At 38.0% G+C, this 20,790-nt stretch overlaps 1 protein-coding gene across 10 annotated transcripts in view; it reads left to right on the top strand.

Moving 5' to 3' along the window:
- The window catches only part of CLOCK (clock circadian regulator), a 61,404-nt gene that overhangs the window by 11,724 nt on the left and 28,890 nt on the right, over nucleotides 1–20,790 (top strand). For 5 of the 10 annotated variants that reach the window (XM_014261223.2, XM_005517709.3, XM_014261189.2 and 2 more), the window contains exons 3-4: nucleotides 18,243–18,353; nucleotides 20,620–20,710. In XM_014261223.2, the coding sequence (XP_014116698.1) occupies nucleotides 20,664–20,710 (47 nt within the window). In that variant the 5' untranslated portion in view covers nucleotides 18,243–18,353; nucleotides 20,620–20,663. Of the gene's footprint in view, nucleotides 1–4,916; nucleotides 5,068–14,185; nucleotides 14,250–18,242; nucleotides 18,354–20,619; nucleotides 20,711–20,790 lie in introns of all 10 variants that reach the window. The other 5 variants (XM_088056039.1, XM_014261207.2, XM_014261199.2 and 2 more) reach the window with 4 other exon arrangements.

The raw sequence follows: 20,790 nt of genomic DNA, 5'->3' as shown, positions 1-20,790 counted from the left end.
ATAAGCAGACAGAGCTACTGAGCATGTTCTAGCTGGACTGTGAGAAGTAAACAGGTCTAATCGCCTTGACTCCATTGTAGTGTCAGGTACAAACACTGAGTAAGATTTTCTTCTGTACTCTTTGTATCACCCATCTTCTGTTGATTTGGTCCTTCAAATTCTGCTTCAGCAGTATATTTCCATAACTGTTGTCCATTTTTTTCATTATTTTTTCTTTATTCTTTGCTTTTCCTCTTTATTGCTCTCTAATGTTCACAGGAGGTCATAATAAAATTGATCTTTTTGGACGGTGCAGGCTGTGTGTGGATAAAGGTTATGAAATACTTTTTTGAGCATCTTGAAAACATCTGTGTGTTGTGCATCTTTGATGTTACTTTTCAAGTAATATTTTTGGAACATGAAGACCATATTTTTTCTGAAATGGAAAGGCAATATACTTAAAATTTTCAGATTATGTACATGTGAAAATTTGTATAGAGTTTTTTTTTCTTAAAAGACAATTTTTCTTTAGGAATTGCTCTAAAGAGATCTGATTTTTTGTTTTCATCTAAATTTAGCAAATGTAGAGAAAAGCCTATTTTTAATTTGTAAAATCTGGGTATTTATTTGGATGTATACTGAATGTCAGTGAAACTTGGTGAGTCTGAATAGTTTGGTTATTCTAAACAACCAATGAATTAATTGTGTGTGAAAAAAAAAAGGATTAAAAAATCCTGTCTGTAACTTACAATTCTAGGAGAAACTCTGGCATATAACCTAAAATCTAGAGGATTAAATTATTATATAAATAATATAGCCCAGAAAAAAAGCAGGCAGAGATTAAGTAATATATTCCTGGCTTTACATCTAAGGTAAAAAGCTATGTATACACCAAATATATTTTATCTAGTGTTTCTTTAATGAAGTTCTTATATTCCATAAATTTCTTGATTAGCTTCCCTTAGTATTTTTTTGTTCCTGTGGCTGACTCTGAGATGATGTTTAGAACCAGGCTAATTTCAGTCTTAAAGTAGACTAATATTCCTGTGTCATTAATCTGATTTTTTTCAATTGCCATAGCTGGTTAGCATGGGATTTAGAGATCGATTTGAGTCATTGCAGTAAACTCATGATAATCTTCACCCTTTTTAAATTTTGTTTGAGTTTGAGGAAGTTAAATCACAGCAGTAGTGCTTACAAACCTGTCTCAGACTATACTATCTGAATTTCCAGGGAAAAAAAAAGAGATGCAAGAATATTTACTTTTCCCTTACTGTACTTAATAGCTAAAGTAACTTAAAGGCTGAAAGAAATAAGGTGGAAACAAGAAGAGAAGTAAAATGTTTGAAATGAGAAAACAGGACATAAAATATGAAGTAAATAAGCAAAGAAAAGAGAAATGAAGCCTAAGGTATAGGAATATCTAGATTTGTATTTTCTGTTGAATTCTGGCACAGAGAAAATAATTTTTTTTGTGGAAGTCAATTGATGGTGTTTTATCATTATTTTCTTTTTCAATTGTGAGTCATTATGAAGAATGCTTGCAGAATTTTTCTGGAGTCTTTCAGTGTGATCAAGTATTTTGTTTGTCATGTGACGTCTCTGTTGATTAGTCTGGTTTGAAAAGGTATGGTTTAACTCTGACATATGCATTACAATTGTATTTTGGATGACTTAGACTGCTTTGGAGAAAATCTCACTATTGTCTCCCCTTAACACTTGATTGGCTCAGTGTGTTTCATTTCAGTTTCATTTCTCAGAAAACTAGTCTCTGAGTTCTGCTGCAGGTGCAGAGTGCTCTTCTATCTCTACTGGGGACATGGAGTTCTGCATCCATCATGAAATTCCTGGGAAAATTTGAATGGTCCATGTGACAGTGATGTTTGCTTCTGGAGACCAGATGAATTCTAATCCAAAATAAACGCTCTTGAACAGCTAGCATAGGAGTGTCAGCACCAGCTGCTTTGATCTACTGATCCATTTGTACGGTTTCAGATTACTTTCTAATGGGGACAGAGCCATAGTTGTTCACTTCGGTTATAGGTCAGTAGATGAGGGCAGTGAACCTCTAAGATATGTACCTATGCTACAAGTCCAGCCATAAGTTTGGCTGCTGATTCAGAAAAACTTTAAAGTGCCAGGAATACTTCTTTTCAGTTTTACTAATATAAACCATTGATGAAGCACATAAATACTACAAATGACAGTGGTTCAGATGACTAAATCGTAGCTGCCTTTTGTAATTCTGATGGATTAGTTTGGGTTTTTTCCATACTTATATTATTGTTTAACAGAGTGTCATGGGGTAGCTTTACCTTTAAGACAGGAGTCTTCTGATTTATTTCATTTTATGACTTTTTGCAAGTATTTGAAAATATGTATGCTTCCCACCCCATATGTTTTGCAGGAGCTGCTCATCTGCATTGATAAAACCCCAAGGCCAGTGTTCTATGGCAGTCATTAAGTAAGAGCAAGACAAAAAATGAAAAAGGGATGGTCTTTGCAGGTTTTTGCAGTTATTATCTTTTTTTGTGCCTTAGCTGTCATGAGTCATGACAGACCTTTTTTTTTTTCCTGCCTGGAATGAATTCCTCAGTTGTTAAGGTGTTGAAAATCTAAGTAATATTTAGGTGCTGGTGTTAAATCACTTAATCTTGAAATAGCAGTTGAAAGAGTACTCTCCATCTGCCCTGTTTAATTTTAAGTTCAGAGTTTCCCAAGAATATTGCATACTTAACTGTAGTATAATATCCCACATATGTAAGCCAGTAATTAAGACTAAATTCAGCTAAGTTTCTTGTTTATTACATCTTTGCAGAATATCTACCTTGGCTGTCAGCAATTTTGCTAAAAAATTTCCAACATTTAATTAAGATCTCTGTTGATAGGGATGTTTAAACCTACAGTCTTTTAACATAATTATTAAAATCCACCCAAAACTATTAAGCATGTAACAGCATAAGCAGCAGCAGCATTTTAAAACTGAAAAAAATAACTGGCTTTAATAAAAACAATACAGCTATTGCTGTATTATTTAATTTGCTCAAAATTGAGATGTAAGCCTCAATTTAACATGAAGAAAAAAGTTGAGAGTCAAAGTGTGAGTTGTAAGCCTGTAAGCTCTGAAGACTCCTCGTTATTTTAAGTAATCTGGCCTTAAGAATATTTCACTGTTATGTTGTTATGCTCCATTTGTGTATTTTTAATGTGTTTTGTATAAATAAACTGTTTCAAACTTTAATGTGTGCTTAAATACAATACAGATGTTTTCATTCCCTGTTAGTATATGGTTTGAATGTAAAATTAATGTTAATTTCAGGATTTCCTCTGCATATTGATAACTTTGGTATCCCATTCGTCAATACCAGTGTTTTATAGGCCACTAGGTCTATTAAACAATTCTTGCAATGTGTTGAGCAGAAGGGAATTAAATAAAACCTGATTGTAATTTTGGGAACTTTCGTTAATGTTGGGATTTTGAGAGTTCAGAGAAGTCTTTGAGGGGCAGGAAATAAGCACTCAGAAACGTGTGTCATAGTACATAGAAGTATATGTGGTCTGATCGTTCTATGAAAGAAAAACTTGAGAATTGTAGAAGATAAAAATTTAAAAACTGAGGGAGTTTAAAGTCATTCAGATGTAGCAAATGTGGTCCTAAGTAGTTGATACGACTTTTTTGTTGAGTATGACAAGTGTTAAAAAGGACTAATAGTTCTTACAGCAGTAACTTTGAGGAATCATTTGAAACTTTGTAGGGTTTATATGGGGTGCCAGGATAGAATCTGAATTTCCAGAATACAAAAATGAATTTGTGATGTTTTCCCCACCCTTAACCTAATCTTTAAAATTCTTATCTTAAATATTCTAGCTGCAAAGTTTATAAGAACTTGGTGTAGAATTTCCTGATACGTTTTGTCTTTCAGTCAATATCTTGATCTTAAAAGATTTTTGAAAGAATGGGAGACACATGACAGAATTTTGCTGTGAGCATTGAGTTAGTCTGCATTCTGAAATGCAGACTAATGCATCTGAAAGCCTTCATTATAAAAATTCCCAGTGCCTGTGGTGTAATGTTCTCATCATAATTAATCAATGATGTGTAATTTACAATTAAATTAAGTGGAGCCAATATTTTGGAGATGATACTGACATATGAGAAAAAGGAAATTTTTGTCTTCTGCTGTTTCAGCTTAGCACAAGCTCTGAAAGTTTCAGAGGAGGGAGTGCATGCTCAGGAGAATAAAGAAAAAGTGAGAAAAATTGTTATCTACATAAATAATGTTTTTAAAGACTGCGTGAATATTAAAAAATGTTAAATGTTACAGTGTTACTTTGAGCTATAATTTTTCTTTGAGCTTTGTTTCCTGAATATTCAGAAATTCAAACAGTTCAGTGCTGTTTGAATTCAGTAAAAATACTTTTCCTTTATTTCCATATAAGAATGTTTGCAGTGATTACAGTAGAATGAAATTGAATTTTGAATTGATTTTATATACTTTTTCCTATCCCTGCATTTCTGTTTCTGTTTAGTTCACACAGTACTATCTCTTTTGTTACAATAATGTATTATCTTTTCTACCTGAACAAGTCCACTGACTGCATAAATGCTGGCTGATTGCATTTCCATTGATTTTTGCTCGTAGCAAGGTGGCAAAAAGATACTTAGCATCTATACCTAAAGTGGTTACTGAGTGTTTTGTCAAAAGTTTCTAGGGACAATAAAACTAAACTTGTTTTGTCTTAGTTTTATTCATTCTTTAGCCAAAACAAGATTTATTTTCTCTCTATATCAGTTGCAAAACTCTTCTGGTTTGTTGGTTTCTTGGGGGTTGTGTTTCTGTTTTGGATTGGTTGGTTGGTTGGGTTTGTTTGTTTACTTGTTATGTTTTTGTTTTGTTTTGTTTTTTTCACGGGGCGTGTCTCCTTTCCCTGTTTAGGCACTTCTTGCCTTTGTAATATGAATGCTTCTCCTTTATATCAAGTCTTGCAATCACTGGAATTCCAGTTGAGCCCAGATTCTTCTATTGAAAGTTCTGACAAAAGAGTAACTCCAGTGTTTTCTTTAGTGAAATTGAAGTCTGGAATTCTGTAAGTATAGTGTTGAATTTTTGTTTACAGAATAAGCTTGTTTTTTCAATAACTGGTAGTTGTATTGAGGGATAAACTGAAGGATCTGTCAGACACTAGAATTCTAGAAAATTAAGTTCTTCTGTTAAAGTTTGTTAACCGTAGGAATATAATAGTAAGCATTCTAATACAGAAATGTGTTTTGCCACATTTTTTTTGGACAGAATCATAGGCCTGGTTTGGAAGAAATCTTAAGCATCATCTAGTTCCAATCCCCCTCCACCATGAATAGGGAATGCCATTCACTACAGCAGGTTGCTTTGTACCTGGCTTTGAATGCTTCCAGGGATGGACCATCCACGATTTCTCTGGAAAACCTGTTCCAGTGCCTCAGCACCCTCTGAATAAAGAATTTCTTCCTAACATCTAATCTAAATCTTTGCTCCTTTAAACTGTCCCTCCTTGTTACATAATTATCTGCTTGTGTAAAAAGTTGCTCTTCATCTTTTTTAAAAGCCCCCTTCAAGCACTGGAAGGCTGCAGTGGAGCCTTCTCAGTTTCAGTCTGATGAACCTCAGCTCTCTCAGCCTGTCTTCAGTAGGAGACGTGCTCCAGTCTTCTGGTCATCTTTGTGGCCCCCTCTGTGCCTGCTTTAACAGGTCCAGGTCTTTCTTGTGTTGAGGATCCGAGAGCTGGATGCGGTCACCCTTTGTCACTGGCCTTCATTTGGACGTAGAGTCATCGACCGCAACTCTCCGGTGGTGTCCGTGCATCCAGTTAGCTTTCCCTCCAATTGTCCACCATTTAAACCTTTTAATTTAAACCATTTAAACGTCTCTCCAATTTGGTGAAAAGGATGTTGTGTGGGACCCTGTCAAAAACCTTACAGAAATTTAGTTAGATTACATTGGTTGATCTTAACCTTGTCAGCTGTTGCACCATTGTAGAAAGCCACCAGATTGGTCAGGCACGATTTACCCGTAGTAAAGCTGTGCTGGCTGTCTTAAATCACCTCCTTGTGTTGTATGTACCTTAAAATTGCTTCCATGATCTTCCCAGACACGGTTGAGCTCATTGTTCTGTGTCTCCTCAGATCTTCATTTCTCCCTTTTTTTAAACACAGGACTGATATTTCTGTTTTTCTAGTCAATAGGGTTTTCATCTGACTGCCATAAATGTTTAAATAGATGGAGGGTGCCATGGCAACATCATCTCTTCAGGTCCCGTAGACTTGTGGCTATTCAGTTTCATCAAGTGGTCCCAAACCTGCTCTTCTCTTACAGTGGCAATACACTCAAGTGACCATCCCCTAGCGCTTCCCATGTTTTGTTTTTTCTTTTTTCAGCTACCTCATTCATTTTCCTTTTGTTACCACTTTGTAGCCTCCAAAATGATTAGCAGGACTTCTGGGGAAAGTGGTGGGTGGAGGTTGGGAGGAGCTGCTTGTTTGGTAATTTTTGACTTGGACTGCACTTCAGAGTTGTAGTTTAAAATGTTCCAACTGTCTCATTTTTTGGAAATGTGAAGTCTCACTTCTTTCTTCTTGAAGATGCTTTCCGGTGAAGTACACTGCCTACTCCATTTTTCAGGCAGGCAAACAGTCCACTCTTCACAAAAGCTTTACAGAATAATTTAGCTGTGCATGAGTCACCCATGCTGGGAAATTTAGGCACCAGAAGCACTTCCACAGCTGCACAAATCATGGATTGTGCAATCAACTTGTGAAAAATAAAGTGATGACTAGCACTAAATATTTTTAGAAGTATTTTACTTACATGTATGCATTTCTATGTGATATAGATAATTAAGTTTCAGATAAAATGTTAGCTTTCTGAAGCACCTGTCATATCTTCTTGGGTGTTGCTGTTAGCAACCGTTGTAATTTTTTAAAAATTATGTCCATTTGGTATATCTGATCCATTGTGTTACAAATAGCTGCTGTTGGTATAAGTCATTCATCAAAATTTCTTAGTTTCAGATTATTAATTAAAAGGAATATCTTTGTATAAGTATCTGTACTGAGGATCATCGTAAAACTGTACAAGTTGATGCTGATTAACATGCTGTTTGATAAATAAGTTGACAGCTAAGCAACACGTCAGGTATATATGTATTTACATTTTGCTTGAGATTCCCATTGACTTTAAGGCTGAGTTCTGGGTTTGTTTTCATATCCGCGAGTCTGGATCAGTATATAAGAATAAGTTGCATTTTGCCCAGAATTTTAATTTGTCATGGATTGTCATTTGAGAGGCAACAGCACATGGGAGAGTAATGATGTTTCATTTAAATATGATGCAGGCTTGTCAAGTAGTAACTACAATGCTCATTTCTTTGAGCACAAATTTGAATCTTGTTTTTCCTAATTTTGCTCTCTGGTTGTGATTTAACACATGGTGTAGGTCAGCATGAAATGCCAGTCTTGCCAAAAGATGTCTAACCTGGTGATTTGCTGCTTCCCCTTCCCCTGCGCCAACACAGCTTTTGAGCAGTCATATGGTGAAACAAATGTAGTTGATTTAGCTGAATGAAACAACATTTGGGTTAGTCTGGGGCTGGAACAGTTTTAGGCTCTGTTGACTGATCACTTATTAACATTAGCCGAAGAGAGGGAATTTAATGTGGCCATGGAAGTGGAGTGGTCAGAGTAATGATCAAAGGCTAACATTACACAAACTCTTGGCTTGATCAAGAAGATTGGTTAAAGTGCTTACAAACATAAGTAGCTGTTAGGGTGTGGAGTGCATGGTCTCTGTAGCCATGTAGCTACCTGTGTGGTCTGTGTGTATTCCTCTTGGTATTTTTCATGTGGTAGTTCTTCATCTGTGGACAGATTCGGAGGAAGTACTTAATCTTACTTCTCCCATATTCTAGGTAAATACCCTGACCACAAGTTAGGAATAAGTCTTTGTCTTCTATTTGAAGAAAACCAGCCAACCAAAGAAAAAAGGGCAAAACAAAACAAGCAAAAAAACCCCAAAAAACCAAAACCACCTACAAAAATCCCTTGAGTTAATTTTACTTAGTTGTCTGGCATGGTGTGCCAGTTCCCCTCTGACCCCTCCATCACCTTTTCATGTGGGCATAACTGAGAATCAGAAACATGTTTCTGGATGTGCTACATAGTTGTATCTTAAAAGAGTAAGCAGATGATATAATTTGGTGTTCCTTAAAAGTGATTTAAGACTCAGAAGCTATATCCTTAATGGGCCATAAAGGGCGAGGATGAAGCAGGGCAGCAAGTAAAATTACAACCATGGACTTCAGGAGAGCTAACTTTTGCCTCTTCAGGGATCTTGAAAGAATCCCATGGGAACAGGCATCCAAGAGAACTGGTTGATATTCAAACATGACTCCTTTAAGAATCAGGAACAATGAGCAAGAAGTTGGACAAAGGGGATGAGAGACCTGCATGACTGAATAAAAAAACTGTTGTCATTTTTCAAGTGTAATCAGGAAATACACAGGAGATGGAAGCAGGGGCAGACTGCTTGGAATCAATATAGAGTGCCTGTTAAAGTAGAAACAAGACAGGAAAGGCTGAGACCCACCTTGAATTAAATCTGATTGAGGATATCAAGGACGACAAGAAGGGCTTCTTCAAATACATAAATAACAAAAGAAAAACCCAAGATAATGAGGCCCTCTTACTAAATGGAAGGGGACTCTGGTGACAGAGGATACAGGGAAGGTGGAGACACTTAATGCCTTCTTCGCATTGGTCTTCACTGACAAAACCAGCTCTCTGGAGTACCTGACTCAGGAGACCAGGGTTAAGGAATGCTGGAGGAAAACTTTCCTTCAAGGAGGTCAAGGTGGATTAGATTAGAGACTACCCAGGTAAACTGAACGTTCACAAGTCCATAGGCCCTGATGTATTGGATCAACAAATGCTAAGTGAGCTGGTGGACACCATAATGAGGCTGCTCATGAGAGGTCAGGGCAATCGGGAGAAGTACCTGAGGACTAGAAGAAAGCAAGTGTCACACTGGTCTTCAGAAATGACAGAAAGGAGAACCCAGAGAGCTGTTGGCCAGTCGACCGTATCTCAATCCCTGGAAAGGTGATGGAGTGTCTCATTCTGGAGGCCATCTCTATCCATCTGAATGACAAGAAAGTGATCAGGAGCATGGATTCACTAAGGGTAAATCATACTTAGCCAACCTGATTGCCTTTTATGATGAAACAACTTACCTGGAGGGATGAGGGGAGAGCAGTGGTTATTTTTGAACCTCAGCTTAAGCAAGACTTTCAACACCATCTCTCACAGCATCCCTGTAGGCAAACTCAGGAAGTGTGGTCTGGATAAGTGGATGGTGGGATGAATTGGGAGCTGGCTGACCCCAGAGAGTCGCTGTCAGTGACACGGAGTCTGGTTGGAGGCCTGACACTAGTGGTGTCCCCCACAATTCAATATTGGGAATTGTTTAACTTACTCATCAATGACTTGGATGAAGGGGCAGAGACGTCCTCAGCAAGTTTGCTGATGACACAAAGCTGGGAGGAGCGGCCAACCCCCCAGAGTGATGTGCAGCCCTTCAGAAGGGCCTTGACAGGATGGAGAGATGGGCAGAGAGGAAATTCAGTGAAGGCAAGTGCAGGGTTCTGCACCTGGGGAGGAGTAACCCCAGGCGCCAGCACAGGCTGGGGATTGAGCTGCTGGAAAGCAGCTGCACAGGGAGGGACCTCGGGGGCCTGCTGAAAACAAACTCTCATACATGAGCCAGCGATGTGCCCATGCGGATGGGAAGGCCAGTGGTGTCCTGGGCTGCATTGGGAAGGGCACTGCCAGCAGGCTGAGGGAGGGGATCCTGGTCCTCTACTCAGCCCTGGTGAGGCACATCAGGAGTGCAGTGTGCAGTTCTGGGCTCCTCAGGGCAGGAGAGACATGGGACTTCTGGAGCAGTTCCAATGGAGGGCGACAAAGACGATTAAGGAATTGGAGCATCTCTCTTCTGCAGGGAGAATGCTGGGAAGGTGGTTCCAGGCTCTTAGTGTTGCCAAGCAGTAGCACAAGCAGCAGTGGGCAGAAACTGATGCACAGGAAGTTCCACCAGAAGAGGAAGAACTTCTTTGCAGTGTGGGTGAATGAGCACAGGAACAGATTTCCAGAGTCTGTGGAGTCTCCCTCATTGGAAGTACTCAGGAACTGTCTGGACACAACCCTGTGCTTCAGGATGACTCTGCTAGAGCAGGGAGGCTGGATGGGATGACCCGCTGTGGTCACTCCCAGCCTGACCCGTTCTCTGATTCTGTGATAAAGGCATTGGGTGCAGAAATAATTTGCATAACTTCTTGCAGACCCTCTTGGCCGAGTGTTGACTTACTTGATTTCTGAAAGTTTTAGAATGGCATAATAAGAACAGAACATGAAGTTCTGACTGACATTTTCTCTCGATTATTCAGAATTCTGTATGTAAAAAGTGTAAGTGTTCATTTGAGTGTAAAAGCTAATGTCTTGATTGGGTGTTTTTTTCTGGTCTAGGATAGAATTTTAGAAAGATTCATTTGTATGAATTTCATAATCTCTTTTTAGCTTCCTTTCCCACCTTTTAAGACTTACCTTCATGCTAAAAGTCTGGCAGTTGAAGTGCTCATGTAATGTGTAGGTTCATTTGTATTTCAGGAAGAGTAATTGAGGTAGATAGCTGAGCGTTGTTGCAGTAATAATAAGAATAAAGTCTCATTTTCTAAACTTAAGCCTGCAGCTTGAGCTAAAACACTAAACAGAAATTTTGCGTGGACTAGAAGAATTTCCTTGGTGTTATCTTGCTTTGAATGTGTAATTATTATGTCTGTTGAAATTGATAATTAATTTTCTCCAGGACAGGTTTCAAAAAGTAGTTGATTTTCTGTATCTAGTCATTCTTCCCTTTTATTATTGGGCTAGAGGAAAACCTTTGATCTGTCTCATTTCTTGGTGAGTTATGTTTATTTTCAAGTATAGGAATGAAATGTTTAATACATTTTTCTTCTTTGGTTTGATTTGTTAGGTTTCTTTGTAATATTTTTGCTTTGATGAAAATGTGACAAACCATTTTAGAAAAATTGATTGTTAAACTAACGTTTGTGTCTGCTACAAAGCATCTAAAATTCATAATGCTCAATTTCATAAATATGCATGTTTTTAATTGAATTAATTATTCAAACTGTTTTTAACTCCAGGAGAGATATCTTGGTACTGTATTTTAAGGTTTTTTCTTTAAATTTCTGTTAATATTGAGAAATCATCAAGTGAAGATTTTTTTTTTTATTGTCTGGTAACTTTATTCTGTAGAAAAAAAAATATTTGTACGTAGTAATAATTTTATGGGATAGTTGTTGTATTCAGTGGGAATTTAAACTTTAGAATATGCGTGTGGAATTTTTTCACCTTTTGAACTGCTGGAAAAACTTGTCAATTGTCTACCTTCTCAGTTCCATCTAAGAGGCTGGAAGAAGGAAGCTTGGTTTTATTTGCTCATTGTGAAATGTACCAAGTTTAGATGGGTCCTGTTAGAGAATAGCAGACTGCAGGTCTTACACCATCTATAGCACTTTTTTCTTCAGCACAGTGAGCTTCAATTTAGGATCTGTTCTTCAGCTGGCTAGCTGACTGCAGGTTGTATCTTCCCAGAATTCTGTTAAAGGAAATGAAGATTTACACAGGGATATGATAGTTTTCAGTTTTGAGTTGTAACACTAACACTAAGGTTAGTAATTAGCTTCTCTGGACCTACACTCCTGTTATGAAGTACTGGTTTTGTGTTAAGCACCATTTAAAGAAACTGTAGGTATGCTTTTAAGCCAGACTTGGTTATGAAATCCATATTGTATTTTAGATGTGCAAACACAACACTTACTGAAGTCTAACCCAGGGTACCCTGTTATAGAACCAGGAGTGGGAGATGTAGCTAGGAGCTCCCTGCTCTTTGAAGAGGGGTATTGTTTCTTAGCTGTGCCAATTTTCAAAGGTAGATGGAGCCACACTTTTGAGATACAATCTGTATTACTTTGTTCTTATTAAAACTATGTGATATGTGCATTCTTTTAAACACATAATTTCACAAAGCTGCTTCACTCTGTGACCAGAGCTAAAGGGGTGCACGCCTCCAGTGAGAGCCAAGGAAGGGTGGAGCCTTAAAAAAATGGGAGCAAGTGGGATCATAACATGTTGCCACTGTTATTTTTTTGTACAGACTAGTTGCGCATGACTTGCAAACTTTATTTGCAAATCTTACAGATTTGTTATTGAAGGAAGGAAATCTCTCATAAGGAACTGTGTATACAAATTACTGAGAAAGTATTTTAAATGAGACTATAGAAGAATAGCAGCTGTTTCTGATGGCTAGGTTATTAAATGCTGCCTTTCAAATTTATCTTATAAACTTGGGTTTGTACTATTTTTTATTGTCCTTTTTGCTTTTCTGTTTTGGGGAACTTGTTCACTGATAACTCTGAAAATTTGTGTTGTATCACTGTTTTTTCTGTTAGTAATTTGATGGAGGCACATAAACAACACCTCAGGTGTTTCTAAGTATAGTTAGCTGGAATCTTGGAGGGTGAAGGTAATACAGGCAACCTGGAAAGGGATGGAGGGGAAAAAAGCCTGGTAAGTGCTTCAGCACCCCACAGCCGAGGACCAATTATTAGATACCTAGCAACCAGCTGAGTGCTTTCCTGGTCACCCCCAGGGAGCTGGAGGGAAGCCAGGCTCAGGCAAAGAGCCCAGATCGCTAGTGAATTCCTGGTGAGGTGGCAGGTCTGAGGATGTTTTAAGAAGTCAGTTTGGTGAGTCAGAGACCAGATCAGGGGGGTACATGGATGAGTGTGGGCCAGGTTTGAATGTATCATAAAATAGTTTAGGTTGGAAGGCACCATAAAGATCATCTGGTTTCCCTTTCTCCAGTCACCTGGAACTTAGCTTGATTGCTATGACTTTTTAAATATTGTAGAGAATGGCTGTACAAATACATGAACCAATTCCCTCAGGACTCTGGGATGCATCTTATCAGGTGTCATGCATTTACGTACAGTCAGGTTCCTCAGGTGATGATGAATCTGATCTTCTTTACTGCAGAAGGGACTTTGTTCCTCTAGTTTCTCTTGTGCAGTCCATCCATTCAAGAGGTATGGTAAGAGAGGCTGCAAGCCAGGACTGAAGCAAAAAAAGTTGTTGAGTACCTTAGCCTTCTCCTCATCTGTTATTACCAGTTTACCAGCCTTGTTTAGTGGGTGTGTACTCCTTCTTTGACCTTTCTTTTCTGGTTAATATACCTATGGATGTTGTTACTCTTTGCATCCCTTGTCAAGTTCAGCTCCAGCTTCACCATGGCCTTCCTCACCCCATCCCTTTAGAACTAGACTGCGTCCCTCTACTCTTCCTGGGGTACCTGTCCTGGGACAGAGTAGAGGGATGCATTTATATTATGCCCTTTAGTTTGACCAGCAGTCCCTTCTCATAATTTTTAGATTCTTGCCTTCCTTGCCTGATTTCTGGTGCCTGGAAATCATATAGCTGTTGTACTCTGTGGAGGACATCCTTACAGATCTGCCAGCTCTGTTGCTGTCCCTTGTCCCTGAGAGCAGTTTCCCTGATGTTCATATTGGCTAGCTCCAGAGGCCCAATTTTACTGCTCACCTGATTCACATCCCTCAGGACTGCAAACTCCACAGTGTGTAATCACTGTAGCCCAGGTAAAGGTCTGAGGCTTAATAGAGCTTTCTTGCATGTATTTTCATTGCACTTTGGACCATGATGAGGAGCTGCACTGCATCAGGGCGGGAGCTATGGGGCCATCTCTGTTGAGTAAAAGGAAGGAGATAGAGATGGCAGAGAAGGGTAGAAGGGTGGCTGCAGAACAGCTGGTCAAGCAGGGAGCAGCCCCAGTGATCTGGAGCAGAGGAGTGATAGTCCTAAGTCCTAGAGAAATCTCTCTCCTGATGGTGGGACAGTCTAGTACATGAATCATGCAGGAGAGAATTGCTTTTTCCTGTAATCCTCAGAATGCATGTTTCTATGAAGATACTATTTGCAGTGATTTTTGAGCAAATTTGTTTGAACAGCTTGTTTAGGTCCGTTACCTTGTCAGGGACTAGACCAGGGCACATCTGTGTGACAAACCATTTCTAAGAAGCTAACCTCTCTTTACCTCTGTAGTCATGTTTCCTGCTACTCAAGATGATCTGTAGCCTCTTCTAGCTGCTGTGGGCTGTGTACGATGGTATGTAGACAGTATGCACTCTTTCAAATGTCATTATAACTCAACTAAATCAGTGATATCACTAATTACTACCATAACAGTCCTTCTAACAGGGATTTAATCACTCCTATAGACTGCTTGGACTTACCTTCTTCCCAAAATCCTTCAGTAGCAGACATGAGGCTGCCATTCAGATAACGGCAACCCACACCACCAGTCTTCTGTTCAACTGCACTTTCTCAATTACGTATCTTTGAGTAGTCCCTGAAAAGGTGGTGGACCTAAGGAAGCTGCTCATCCCCAGCAGACTACTCATGGCCACTCACAAGTTTTCCTATTAAAAGCCATCTGGGATCCATCCATGCTAAAAGCAGCCCTCTCATCAGTTGTCCTGTGAAGCACTGGAAGATGAACACCTGCTGCTATGGTGTGTTTTATCTCAGAAAATGACATTTCTAGGATCTCTTCTGCACAAGCACAGACCAAAATATGTGACTATTCCCAGCTGCTGGAATAACCTGTTCAGCTGCAAAGTTTGAGCAATATTCCTTGGAGTTCCTTTTAGCCCTGCCTTTTGATTTTTTTTTCCAATGGCCCCCCTTTTTTTTTAAGGTATAAAAGGTGACATGTCGGTTTTAAAAACATAGTATTTTCACAGACAGCCTTTGATTAGCAAGAAAAGATGGATAAGTCATTACCCTAATTTGCTGTCTGTTGATGTATATACCATTGCAAGCAAAGGAGCAACTACCTTGAAACCTGCTTGGTTGTTCTACTGGACCAAAGTATATGTGATTAGAGAGCAGGTGGTTATGGTTTACCTGTCTAAAAATCTCCTGCTCTACAAAATACTATGGTTCCTGGAGAGAAACTAAACCATACCAAATTCTTCCTCTTCTCCTCTCTACTCCACCTCCAAAAAAAGAGGAAGGTAAAGAGGAAAATGGGTGGGCTGGAGGTAATGCAATGAAGCAAAAAGCAAAATGGAAAATATGAGTGATAGTGATGTGCTATTCTGGGCAGGAGATAATGGCTGGATCTCTGCTTGCCCTAATTATGGTATAATGTCCTACTAGAGTAAAACCCCAGAAATTCATAATCCAAATATCAGAAGCTCATGGAAAGGAGTATCAGGAAGGTTTATAATTATCTTCAGAATCTGTATAATGAATAGGGCTTCTTATGCTGTGCTTGCATTGGGAGTCAGGTTCTCCTCAGCTGTTTGCTCAGTGTGATGTTTCTGCTCTTGGTCTTTCTTACCCTGGTGGGTGGCTAGTGTTAGAGCTCTGCAGGGCACTGGTGGCCTTGATTCTTTAAACAAGATCTTCTCTACAGCTAATCCTCAATGATTTTAATAACTAGTTTGCTCCCCTGGCAAAATTGTATTATAGCACAGGAATCAGGTTGCATTAAGGAAGTTAATATGGTTCTGTTTCTGTTTCAGCTGTAGGGTTGGAAAACTGTATTGCTTCATATGTTTTTTTCCTGTGATATTTCCAGTGTAAAATTATTTGTCTTAATAATACAAGCCACCTCACATTATTTCTGAGGGCTGTAATCTGCAAAGTCATGTAAGTATTACTTGTATGCTGTGACATAAATTTTACAAAAATCAAGGTTTTTCTATAAAAATAGTTTTTACAGTATAAAGGCAATACTTACTCTTTCTCAAAAATATTTATCAGTGTTTACCATTACGGTGAAGTGCTGGAGACATAGGAATTTCAGTTACTGGCTCTGTGCAAAATGAAATACAGGCAATGCATTCGCCATTGTCCCACTCATTTTTCAGTCCAGTCCTGACAGAATATCTGTTATTAACAAGACTGTACTGTAATTGCATAGTTTGTTCAAGCTTTGAATTTGTTTCCAATATTTAATGTTACCAATGTGCATTCCAATATTGATAATAAAATTGGACTGAAGGTACTGAAATTCTTTCAGTCTAAAAAAATGGAATTTTTTATTGGATGGTATGAACTTTATTACCTTAGGTTGGATTGTGACTTTTACCCTGTAACTTGCTCAGAATCTTTTTTATTTGGCCAGGCAATGACTTGGGACCCAATAACTTATTTCCACTCCATAAGTGATAGGTCAGCATAGTTCAAAATTTGCTGTATTGCTAGCTTTTGTAATTTTTCTACAGATTGAGCAATTCTGTGTAGGAATGGTTTGTATATCCATGGCAGCAGCTAAGATTTTTGATTAAGGATCTTAGCTTCCTTAAAGATAGTAAGTTTCTAGCTGCTTTGGTTACAGGAAAGTTGGAAAACATGCCTGAATGTGTTCAAAACAAGCGACAGACACACGTAATTTATTTTTTTTAGAAACTAATGAGTTGTGGAGACAGAACAATGACCTTTGAGCACTTGTGGCTGCCAGTGCTGGCATGTAGGCGTTTTAACCTTTCTGCTGGCTTTCACATGCATGCCATTTCTACTGAGTTAGAGATCTATGTGGTTTTGGCAACAAAAGCTTTTCCACTGTGATTAGCTTCTCTTTTGGTCTGACTTAAGCTTGCTTGTGTTCATTTATGATATAAGCATATTCCTCTCCTGTTCTTAAAATCCCTTTTTGAAATAGATGTTAAGAGCTCCCTTTTTTGACATTATAAAACATGGTTCTGTGATTAAGAACTGTGATGTTTGTCTTAAGCGTGTAATTGTGATTTAAAAGAAAAGCATCTCTACATACTGCAGTGAGGAGATCTAATATTTTCATTATTAGAACTCTGTTAGGCATTGGGTGAGAGTTGGCAGAGTTGTTCCCCTCCAAGCAGTTAAAAACCACTGGTTTCCTTCCATGGGACTCTGTCACTATTAATGTTTGCACTTGTCAAATGGAACAAAACAGAATAGGAGAGGAGGCTGTAAGCACCTAAAAAAAGTAGGTCAATGGGCCAGCAGGTTATTTGGCCATACAAGAATGAGTGGCTTCATTGAATCATGCTGTAATTGTTTTTCTCCTGTTGGCAGATTGTTCTGCTATGTTTTAACTTCCTATGTTAATATTTCCATCTGTATTTTAACCACTTGAGAGCCTCTGTTAGGTGCAGGAGAAGGCACTTAACTTATCAAATCAAATAAGTAATGATTCTGGTATTTTCCATAAAATTCATCAATGAATTTATGAGTAGCATAACCTTAGTTGATAGATCCCAGCTTCCTTTTTAGAATTTAATATACTTTAAAATATTTTTTTTCAGAAATGGAAGAGGTACATATTATAGTGAATTTGTTTTATTTTAAGACCAGTAAGCAAGGCAGATGGAAACAGGGATGAGGGAAAAAACCTGGTATCATGTAGCTTAAAAATGTGGAAAGTGGTATGGTTCTTGGGAAGTAACTGTAAATTAAATGGTATAAAGAGTAGGAAGCAGGTAATCACTTATGTGAGTGCTGAGCTTTTGTTTGGAGGAAGTGCAGTTGTGAAGCAAATTTTGTGATACACTCTAGGAATTGATTTTGAAGTGGGTTTTGAAACAAACAGTTAGTGGCTGTGTTTGAGAAGAAGCAATAATGCAGTGGGGCAGCTTTGCTAGTTTACAGCAGTAGCATTCTATACATGCTGGAGTCCTAAGAATAACAATGCTGGAGACTTGGAGAGGAGAAGATATAGCAGAGAAAGCCAGAAGAGACCCTAATAAAAACTCCAGTGAAAAGATGTTTAAATAATGTTGTATAAATACGCTTTGAAGGTAGTAAGTGGACATGAAGATGTAGATGGTATGAATGATACCAGATTCTGAAGTGAAAAGGACATCAGGACTAAAGACAGATGTAAAGTGATAGCTTAAAGCCAAGATAAAACTGTCAGAATATCCTGCTTAGCAAGAACTTTAAAGCAGTGTCTGTTCAGATAGTGAAATACTTGAGATATTTTTGGCAAGCAGAATATTGCATTTAGAGATTACTCTTGTTAAAACAATTGCTTGTCTTTATTAAAAAATTAAGAAGTACATAATTTTTAAACTCACTGATTTTAAAGCTCTCCATTGTTATTTTTTGACAGTTCGGAATTTATTTTCTGCGGAAGAAGATACATCTAACTCCACATTGTTCTTCACAGGAACCAGGTTTCATCCCTAAATCTCATACTTTAACAAGTCCCAAAGTGTAAAAGGTAAAACTGTGTTCATATAATTATTAAGGTTCCCATGGCTTTCAGTTATCAACACTGATGGGCTGAGTAGCAGTGTTAAGCAGTGTCTTTTTTTCCTCTAGAACGTGACTGAATTTGAGTCTTAGAAATAGACGTAATATTTTTTTTACCTAGTGTTTACTTTCAACTTGACTGTTTTTGGTGGCATTATGTCTGCAGTCTTATCCTTGATATGTGTAAGCACTGTGAGTGTTCAATGTCTTGGAAATATAGATGCAAAGGCAGAAGGGTCAGACCTTGAAAGATGAGAAATCAATATGCTACAGGTGCATTTCCTGTATTTTTCAGTACTTAAAACTATTTGTCTTGGATACCAGATCTAGGTTGCTGGTTCTGACATAGGATCTGTATATTGTAATGGATGATTTTGCTGAATTCTGGGAATTGAGTGCTCTGTTAAAGTGAAAAATATTGACTTTTAAATTCTGATTCTGCATAATGAATATGTCAGTTATGTCACAAGTAAAAGCCTCCTGTATTTAGCAGTATAGGTGTTTTTCTTTTGCAGATTAGGGAAAGTGTGTAATCTGTTTTACAGAATTTCATATTGCTCTTGATCCCTATAATTTTAAGTACCATTTTTGTATAAAAATTAACACAGGGCTAGAAGTGTAATTAGTGCATAGCTGTTTTAGTGCTTACCATATAAGCTAAACGAAAACAAGTTTATAGCTGTTGTCTTGGTTGTAAACATAGTTCATGCCAGTCATGATGGTTAGCTTTTACTGCTGAGCAAGCTGTCTCTTGTTGTGCAGTTTTGACAAAAATTCAAGCAGACATTTCTTCATAATTTGCTTCTCTCGTGTCATTTATGGCTGGTTTTCAAATGGCACAACTCTGTTACTTGGCCAACTAATTTGGGGAATTTAATCTGTCAATATGGCCAGTGCAGTTGTTGAAGAATGTTTGCTTTGAAGAATTGGAGCGAAGAAGTGGTTTGCTGCCAGTGTGTCTTCATAGCACTAGATTTTGGAGGGTGAAGGCGAGACAAAGATGGTCCGTACTAATTGAAGAAGTGGGGCTTTTGGGCAGAAACACCAGCACACCTTGTGATGTGCCTTAAAAGAGATTCTGCTGCAGCACAGCTCTCCCATTTATCTTCCTGCTGCACTCAGGTTATGAAACTTCGTGGTGAAAAGTGCTATTCTTGTGCAGGAAACCCACATGGTATGTGGCAGTTGTAGATGCAGAGACAGTTTGGTTGAATCACAAGTTTTCTTCCTTAGTTTCCTCATCATGCATTTGCTGCCATATTTCTTGTGATATCGACACTGCAAGTTCCACTGGTTTTAGTACTCTCAGAAACAAACAAATCTTTCTCAGAAAATAGTGAGTTGCTAAATGGACTAAGATCATCTTCTTTGACATAAAAAGCCTTTTACTATAAAGTTTTTAACCTACTAAAAATTCCTGAAGGTCGGCAAGTTCAGCTCATATAAAACTTGATGCATGCAGTTGTTCCCTAATCACTGCCAGTGTCACAATCTTGGTGCTCCATTTGAGCAGTCTCTGACAACTGACTTTTCCATATGAAATAAACATGTTTAATTCTATTGTTTTATGTTTGAATTTAGCCTTTTCATAACCTGTGTTATAGTCCTTCTCTCACTATTAATATTCCGTTCACATTCTTAACATAAAGTCAAGTGCACATCTGGAAAACCAAAAATTTCCTGCCGTAAGCGACTGCTTTAAGAAATGGTTGGATTAAATTTTTCACAGTACAGAGATCACATTCTAATTGGTATCTTATCTTTCCACGTGTTTATTATGATAACAATGTGTCCAAGAAAAAGTGCAGTAAGAATAAATTATAGTTGTAAAGTATCCCAAATGCTTTCTGCTTGCACTGTTTTTAAATAGAATTTACTGCTAATTATATTTGATATCTGTTCAGGCTTCAAACTTATGAGGGTTCTTCAGGAAAAAGCTAAAATAAAAATTAAAAGCTATATCTGAATTCAGTGTCATAAAAAAGTTTGTATTGGTTTAGTACAGGCTTATTCACTGTAGCCTTTAATAATATTCTCTTGAACTCTGTCATGTAAAATAAGATAAAAAGGCCCAGGTTATGCTGGTATGGAGACTGCTTTAGAGAAGGTAGGAGTGCAGAACAAGGTTGGAAGAGCGGGGAGGATTAGGAGCAAATTAAAGTGTCAGTATGCTCTAACAAAGAATGCATTTTTTTCCTCTCAGTCACATTTTGATATTTTTTCTTCTCTTATAGGCAAGCGTACAAATGTCTACCACAAGACTAAAGTGTGATATGTTATGTTTTTTACCATAAGCACCCATAAAATGAGCTCCATTGCAGACAGGTATGTTAATATATATGAAGAGTTTTGGGAATATTACTGTTCAGTTCTTTCTTTAATAGTCTTTTTTGTAAGGTTAATAC

Source organism: Pseudopodoces humilis, chromosome 6, assembly GCF_049639895.1.
Source record: "Pseudopodoces humilis isolate 2021_Gansu_Grassland_sample_001 chromosome 6, ASM4963989v1, whole genome shotgun sequence".
In the NCBI taxonomy this organism is placed as follows: Eukaryota; Metazoa; Chordata; class Aves; order Passeriformes; family Paridae; genus Pseudopodoces; species Pseudopodoces humilis.
This window is presented reverse-complemented; position numbering and strand designations above follow the sequence as displayed.